This window comes from Anneissia japonica, unplaced genomic scaffold (genome assembly GCF_011630105.1).
Source record: "Anneissia japonica isolate Jap-2015-1 unplaced genomic scaffold, ASM1163010v1 scaffold2707_len876726_cov182, whole genome shotgun sequence".
Taxonomy (NCBI): Eukaryota; Metazoa; Echinodermata; class Crinoidea; order Comatulida; family Comatulidae; genus Anneissia; species Anneissia japonica.
In genome coordinates, this window is record NW_022723260.1 from 469,198 (window position 1) to 478,480 (window position 9,283).

Consider the following 9,283-nt stretch of genomic DNA (forward strand, 5'->3'; position numbering starts at 1 on the left):
CTATTATAAAAAACGAGGTACTTTGTGTACTGTGTACATTTAGAGCAGGCTAAACGTCCTGAGGTTCAAGTTATACCTCAAACATATTCGGTTGCAATTACACATTGTTGTCAAATGACGTCGGCCGACGACGGTCGGCGCAGAGTGTGCCTGACCTTTCCCCACGAAGTTATAGTATTTATCTATTCATATCATAACATAGAAAACAAATAGGGCATAGGTCTATTATACTTAACAGTTTTTTTTATAAAAAAAAAGACCTCTTCCCCACCAAAATAAAATCATTTTTCCAATACTAAAGAAATTTAGTCAAATCAAATCAAAGGAAGGTTCATTTCTGGGCGCACTGAGGTATGACGTAGGCCTACAGCCGCACTGCTCCCCTTCCCACTTCAATCAAAATTTTCCCCTGAAATTACTTGATAAAGTATTCAATGAAATTTCAGTAGGCCTATTGTTTTTGAACGAATTTGTAAATTTCATTTTACATGTCTTCAACATATTTTTGGCACCGGATCTGTACTGTGTTTGCCGCCACCAGTAGATAAAAGGGTTAACAGTTGTGTTGATAGCATACGACGGCCAAAATGTGTATATGTAGTAAGATAGAAAATTATTTGACGCTAAATCCTTTCCGCATAATGCAACGAATCCAATTTGAAGAAACATATTCAACCACAAGACGGCAACTATTGGTCCAAATACCTTCAACATATGCAGAGCAGTTTGTATTTTGTATTCATGAACGGTGGCCATAGTGGGCGTATGTCTGCGAATGGCTATTTTTCTGGCAATAAAAAATATCGGTATATACATAAAACAAACCAACACAACAATAGTCAGTAATACCGATCGGTGTATATAACAATATTTCAGTGAAGAATTTTCAAATATATTTGTTATAGAAAAGCACCAAATGAAGATGATGTAATATAATAAAGTTCGTTGTCTTGTGTAACGGGAGTGCCTCAAAGGAGCAACTATAGCAGAAAATCTCTCAACAGAAACGGCAAAAATATTTAGGATTGACGACATGATAAAATAGTCAAACATACACCTGAAAATCATTCCAGTTAAACTGTGCTGCCGTTTGTTCATAATGCTTTGAAAGCCGAAAAGTGCGTTCCATAAAAAACCCCAGAAACTTGCCAGAAAATCGGCCACGGCTAAGTTGATAACGAATATATTATGTTTCTTCCGCAAGTTCCGTTGACTAATTAATACAAAAATAGTGAATAAATTTGCAAAAAATCCTACTAGGTGTATTACAGCACATGCAATATGTATAGCTTGAAAGTAAATAGGTATAACGCTATCAATTGTTATATTTGTAGTAGACCTACTTTCCTTTAAGGTTGTCATCTCCAAAGCTGCTAAATTGCAAATAAAATCATTGATAGTCCGTATGACGCTTCCTGTGTTTTTCTTTTACCAGTGGTGTAGATTCAACCTAGGTTTTTCGGATATGTTGAGGAGTAGGGCCTAGTGTTACACTAATGCAACTGCAGGAAGTAAGATGTTCAATCATTAATCATTGCACGCTAAGCCCATCCTCATAATTTGAATAAGAGTTTACTGGAATATTCCATTACTAGTACCGAACTTGCGTCATTCCATTCTAAATAAATTATCGGTTGTTATGTGTTTCTATTGATGGAGACCTACTTACACATACATAATGCTAAACTTTTGATTATCGTGATTTCAGAGCCTAATATCATTAGGTAATGAATAATTAAAATTTCATTAATAACTGGTTACGTCTGATTTTTATTTGATTGTAAATATTCATATTATATTAAATAACATTATTAAATTGTTTAAATATCTTGGTACTAATTGGATTTTATTTTTGGCTCAACAAAGACGCGGTCACTAACAACACGTTGCTGGTATTAGTTTTTCTTATAGTCTCGGTTTTATTATTGTACATAGGCCTACGTGCAAAAAGAACGAAATTGTGCATTGTGCTTCCAAATTGCAGCCTTCGTTTTATCCACTGCTTGGGAAGTTAACTTAAGAGTCTACCTACCTACCTCTAAATGCCTTCAACCGTTTTCCACAGCTTTGGGTAATTAAAAGCCATCATGAGTGACGAAAAAATATTCTGGACCAGTTTTGTATGTCTTCATCATGTATTTTTCTTCTACCAGCTTTATCCACCAAAATTCAGGTTCATAAAGAGAGACCTTCTCGAAGTATATACATTGAAGAGCGTCATGAACAAACTTATAGGTTTCCATGATTATTGAACTGATAATCCCCGTGTTATACTTATACGGAAACATGGCTGGTTATAGAAACTTAAATTGCTTCCTTGAATCACGCACTATTCAGACGGGACAGGAATCAATGGTGGTAGAGTTTATTTGCTGATCTAGTACTACAAAATATGCTTGAACTCTTTGGACTGAAATAGGCCTACATCAGACAAATCAGATCTTCTTAAGGAAATTTTATGTTCACTTCTTCGAAAAATAGCAACCTTACAGTGATATTGTTGGTGCTATCATAGTGTTTTCCTGGTAGTTTCTAAAATTATTATTAATCATAATTCTAAAATTTTAGACACGATTCTTATTGATTATGTCGTCTTTCATGTGTCATTGGACTGTTTTAGGTCACAAAGTTGGTTTCTTATGCTACTAGATTCGTCTTCTAAGCACCTTTATTCATCATCACAAATTGGTAATGTCTGTAGGCCTATTAATTGTGGGATTTATATGACTGCGACCATAAATTATGTACAAAACTACAGGTCCTTTCTCTCCATCCATTGTATTTTATTTCTCTTAGAAGGTCTATTCTAAGACTGATTTTAAAATGTTATTCAAACTTTTTCAAAGATCACTTGAAACAATAAAACAATATCCAAACAAGCTTCAAAATAAAATGCACGTGAAGTTTAGAAATCTCAACTTAGAATTATAGATAATATTAAAATATTCTGGTCTTTCCCTATACATGTAAAGCTAATTTCGCTCAAAGTTGGGTTTACTTTTGGAGGAATCAATTATTGATGATTCTTATCCAATTAAAAAAAAGAAGAATAAAGATGACACTCTATTCTATAGAGCCCATGCGGTTTCATTATTAAATGTCTCACCATCTATAAATGAAGTGGAAAAGCGTACATCTAGACTCATTTGCGTTTATTAAAAGATTATAATTATCTTTTTTGTTTTGTTATAACCCATATTAAGATAATACTACGTTGTACTGCGTTTAGACTTCGTGCATGGTATATAAAATTATCTCACAAAAATAGGCCTCTATGCCTTTCTCAACAGAGTAACAATTAGATTACAACACTACATAATATATATCTAAAATGGTAAATAACTTCTCGAAAATCTTAAATTCACTTACTCTGTCGCTAGAGCAAATGATAAAAAATACTGTTATTGTAACATTCATTAATATATTTATTACTGGAACATGCATAGAACATTACTTTAAAACAGAACGAAAACTCATACCTTTATAATGGAACTAGTTTCTCATGTTATATCAGGCCAAATAACGCCATTAGCGTCTTCGGCAGATACAGGTGCATTATCTGTTAATTAATATTAATATTATACTGTGCTAATGTCACGCAAGTCAGACACATTAAAGTTATTGTTATTCGGTATATTAAGGCCTCGTCAATCTTAAAAGCTCTGCTCTTCAACTCAATGTTTGTTGCTTCTAGTATTAGGCTGTGTAGTATCCAATTTATACAACACCCAATAATATATTTATTGCTACCATATTCATAGAAAATTATTTTAAAAAAAGAACAAAAGCTCATACTTTTATAATGGAATTAAATCCCTATGTTGATATTAGGACAGCTTACGTCATCGGCGTCTTCAATAGATACAGGAGCATTATCTGTTTATTAATATTAAATTATGTTGCGATAATGTCGCGCCAGTAAAACTAGTCTTATTCATATTCTCGAGCTCATCAATCTTAGTTGCTTAGTAGGCCTATTTGGCTGTGGAATTCAATTTAAACTGAATTTTAATTTTTTGCAATTTTCGGCACATTAGCTATATCTTTAATTAATGGTTTTAATGATAGCAAGTAGGGTGAATTTTACATGACTAACATAATCAATATCACAGCCTAAAATGTAGCATATCTCAATGACACAATCGATAATATATTTCCATAAACATAAAAGGGTAAAAACAAAAGGAGATGGATTATTAAAAGTAAGCTTATGAGGAATTTATATAAAATTATGCATAACATTATGATCTGAGTTGGATCAAAATTATTAGAATAGTAGGCCTACAACTAAAATCTAAAATATTTTTTACTAATAGGCCTACTTATAAAGTTTTTAAAGATAACATTTATAAAATTAATTGTTATAGACCTATCAATTTGTGAACATCCATCAAAATATCGAAATTTTATCTGTTTCACAGTTTTTCTATTAGAATTTTTTTTATATTAAAAATGAATAAATAATTGAAATAAATAAGTATTAATGTTTCTGTTTTAATTTAAAACATTTCTGATACATACGTTCTCGTTATTTATATTATTGATGTTTTAATGAGGATGGCACTGACATTAAATTCTGCTGACAGAGATCTGTCTAGTTGAAAAGATTTAAATGCAATAAGCTACAAACAGACCTTTTACCATAATTGTATGTAAAACTTTATATAGTATGTAAGATCCCTTGTAGTTAGAATAAATGTTAGATCATGTTTGTCATTGTATTCTAATTTTTGTTAACCACGAAGTAAATGATATGGTATCAGTGGCAGATCCAGGAATTTGAAACAAAGGGGACCCAGGGAGGGAATTTCACAGATGGAGGGTCTATACCTCCTTATCTTCACCATGGTTGGGGCTTAGATAAGAAAGTTTATGATTATGCCACCTCTAGATGGCTGGGAATGGCATTCACATGCTTAAAATTTGAATATAATTTTATTTTATCTCCATTTAAAAAAAACAAATTTAGGGGACGCGTGTCGGCCTTTTATTGCGTCACAGGATCTAATGAGAGTCAGAGAGACGCATTATGCTGTTACGTATAAACAAAGCTTCTTCTTATGGGGAAAGGTTCCAGGGCCCCTAATGGTCAGGGGCCCTGCGGACCGCCACACGAGAGTTAGCGTTACGCAGCAGCATGCATGCCAGTTCTTTATTAAATACTGCAACTAGCGACTTCCTTCCTTTCGTCGATTGCTGGAATTCAACGTTGTATGCCGCCAGCGGAGATGTATGCGGAGGCCCATGTTACTCCAAGATAGCGAAGATCGTCGGTAGGCCTAAATAGGCCAGAGCTGATATGTTTTTTTTTTTTTCATTACAATTACAAAACAAGTTTATAGTGTATAACATTATATGTCTGAAAACACGGCATTGGATCTAGAATGTACATACTGTACAGTGATTATGTAACACGTAAAAAGACATGTCAGAAAATGGGTGCGACAAAACAGTATTTATGTTAATAGGTGCCTCAAAACATTGTCTTAATTGTCAACATACACAAACGGTACAAAACTAGAAGCATTTAGGTGTAATTATAAATATACAGAATATACTATATGAAAAGATCTGGGTTTATATTATCAAATAAATGCTAAACTTAAATTATATTCCATATCTGTATCAAACTCTTCAGCCTATTTTAAAGTAGTAGGCCTATAAGGAAGATTTAGTAGGAAGTTACCAAAAGGTAGGTTTACAAAATAAAGCAGCCACCATTATACTAAAAGTAACCATGATTCAAGAGGCCCTGCAAAATATATAAAAATGTACGAATCTAGAATACTAATTATTAAAACTATTACATTTTTGCATGTTAATTTGTATCATACCTCAATTAGAGTTTCGCTGTCGATCAACTTGTCTCTTGTGCGTCCAAAATACACTACATTGACAATATAATTATATGAAATGTTCAAGAATATAACTATAACGATCACTATAATAATAATAATAATAATAATTATTATTATTATTATTATTATTAGGCCTATTATTATTAGGCTATTATTATTATTTTTATTATTATTGTTGTTATTATGATTATTATTATTATTATTATTGTTATCAAAGTATTATCATTATTATTTTAGTGATAGTATTATGATGACGATAATATTAATAATAATATAATAATAATGATAATAATAATAATAATGATAATAATAATAATAATAATAATAATAATAATAATAATAATAATACAGTAATAACATTTATAATGATGATGACGATGATCATAATTTGATGATGATGATTATGATGATGGTGGTGGTGGTGATGATGATAATAATAGAAATATAATTAAGCTGAGATAGAGGTGCATTTTGAGAGTAGTATTTTGGGTAGAGGTTAAATTTAATCGATTCGTAATTTAGTTATTAGTCCAATTAAGGCAATACCATTAATGCAATAGTCACGACGAACGATACACGTTAGTCCATCATCAACTTGATTGTCCTCAAGTAGTAAGAAGATATAGGCCAGCATTTACGATAATTTCATGATGGAGGTTGTTCTTAATGAAAAGCCACCGTGTGGATTTATTCGGACCATGTGTAATTTATGTAAACGTGAATGAACAGTGACGATCGAAATTATAACTTGAGGTTTGTACATAAATTCTGAATACACTCGTGTAATATTGGCTGCTAAAAATTAAAATGCCATAGTACTTTTCTAAATGCATATTAAAAAGGTCTTTTAGAGCACTACAATTCAATGAATATTGACCACATAATAAAGGATACCCCATGATATGAGTAGGTCCGAAATATAAATATCTAGGTTAATCCTAGTAATAATTGATTTTGCTACAAGTCGTTCACAAATCATAATATTCTATTCAATTCGAAGATATGACATACCATAGAAGAGAGAACTGGTTTCCCAAATTTCGAAGTCGGGGTTTTAATCCCTCGATCTCTGCATTTTGCGTTGCTTCTCTCCACCCAGGAATACAAGTGTTGCTTCTCTCCACCCGGGAATATAAGTGGGTACTTGGTGGGGTTGCTTGCTAATGCGCCAATATGGCAGCAACACTGAACAAGTGTTCAGCCAATTATAAACATTAACCTTAACCAACGCGTTTAAAAGATAAAAGTGTTTAGACATAACTTAATGTGCTTAGGATCTTCACGTGTTTAGAATTAAATCATACCTAAGCACATTTAAAGCCAAACACGTCAGAAACCTAAACATATTAGGCCGGGCCTAAACACGTTTAGCTTTTAAACGTGTCGCCAAAGGCAGGAGAAAATTGCGTGGAACTTTGAATTTAAATCCTCCACGCTGTTTTTACAGTGAACAATCGATTCACTGTTAATACCTTATCGTGAGTAATATCTAAACGCCATGAGTTTACATTTTAAAGCGCAGTCCACACTATCACATTTTATGTTACATCTATGGTGTACAATCAATGCCGTAGCCAAAATTTTCAAACAGTGCGGGACAATATCGGGGTTGACCCACTTTACGTGTAAATTCAAATAATGTGGACCAATTTTCTTAAAAGTTGACCCATTTTAAGCAAAAATATGAAAAATCTGGACCATAATTGATTAAAATTTTACCACTTTTAGGCTAAATGTGAAAAATCTGGAACCATTTTTCAAAAAGTGAACCAATTTTATGTATTAATAAAATTTAAATTGCATAATTTGGACCTATTTTTCAAAATGTGGACCCATTCTTTGTGGACCATTAGAAAAATTGTGTGGGACTGTCCCAACTGTCCCAATAGCTGGCCACGGCATTGGGTGTAGGCCTACTATGACATCATCATGCCTATATATGGGCATATCACACAAATTTGTCACATGTGCAATATTGTATAAAGCTCTCTCCACATTATCAATGTTTTGATAGTGTGGACATAGTGTTAAACAACATTGCCCACCGTTTATTTTATTTTTATTTATTTTTTTAATGTTTTATATTTTATCAATAATAGTATCTCCTTGAAAGCGAAATTTCGTCGTATATACGCTGTGTCTCCTAACATATAGCGTCTTGTGACTGTCACGTCGTGTGCTTTAGAACCTGTTTCAATTACCTGATATAGTATTCACCGAATTCTGAGTATCGTTCACAAATAAATTTGCGATTGTCAATTTACATGTCTTTAGCATATTTTTAGAGCCAATTCTGAATTGTGTTTGCCGCCCCCAGTAGATGAAAGGGTTAACTGCTGTGTTGATAGAATACGACGCCCAAAATGTATACAAGTAATACGATAGAAAATCATTTGATACATTACGATGTCCACAGGATACAACATTTCCAATTTGAAGAAACATGTTCAACCACAAGACGGCAACTATTGGACCAAATATTTTTAACACATGCATTGCAGTTTGTATTTTGTCTTTATGGATAGCAGTAATGGTATTTTGTCTTTTAATGGTCGTATTTCTTGCTATAAAAAATATAGGTATGTACATAAAACAAACCAACGCCACAAGTATCAGTATTAATGATCGCTCCATGTAACAAAACCTTGGTCCAGAATGATAGTCGAATACATTTGTTATAGAAATACACCAAATACAAATTATATAATACATTAATGTTCGCTGTCGTGTATAATGAGCGTGTTTTAAAGGTGTAACCACAGCCGAGAATCTTTCTAAAGAAACAGCAAAAATACTTAAGATTGACGCCATGATAACATAGTCAAACATAGACAAGACAACGATTCCAGTAAAACCTAACTTTCCTTTGTTCAAGATTCTTGGATAGCCGAAAAATGCGTTCCACAAAAATCCCCAGAAACCCGCAAGACAATCGGCCACGGCTAAGTTGATGACAAAAGTGTTATGTTTCTTGCGCAGTTTACGTTGACTAACAAACACGAGAATAGAAAAGAAATTGGCACAGAATCCTACCACGTCTATTACAGCACATATAATAAATACTACGCGGCAGTAGATAAATATATTCCATTCAGTATCCAATGTTCTATTGTTAATGCTTTCGTTGAATGTGATCATCTCCGAACTAGGGACTACTGTTGCGAACTGTTTTTCCTAAATATATCTCCTCCTAAAATCTTAAATCATTAACCGTCCAACGTGAAGAACATTCTTGAAATTAGAACTCGCTTTCGATTGCTCTAAACCGAATGACCAATTAATGGAATATTCCATTACATGGGCTGTATCTACTACGCATCACTCTATAGTTTATAAGATCTCGGTTGTGATGTAGGTTCCAGCCATCCATAGGGCAACATTAATCGATGAATTCGAACTAGTAATATCACAATATAAATTCATAC

General features: G+C 32.9%; 1 protein-coding gene across 1 annotated transcript; it reads right to left on the reverse strand.

Annotated features, from left to right (window-relative positions):
* Positions 1-5,851: 5,851 nt before the first annotated feature.
* On the reverse strand, positions 5,852-9,060 carry LOC117112174 (substance-P receptor-like). Its single transcript, XM_033255244.1, has 2 exons — positions 6,870-9,060; positions 5,852-5,887 (listed from the first exon to the last, which is right to left on the reverse strand). The coding sequence occupies exon 1, from the start codon at positions 8,994-8,996 to the stop codon at positions 8,052-8,054; it is 945 nt and encodes a 314-aa protein (XP_033111135.1). The 5' UTR covers positions 8,997-9,060; the 3' UTR covers positions 5,852-5,887; positions 6,870-8,051.
* Positions 9,061-9,283: the final 223 nt, after the last annotated feature.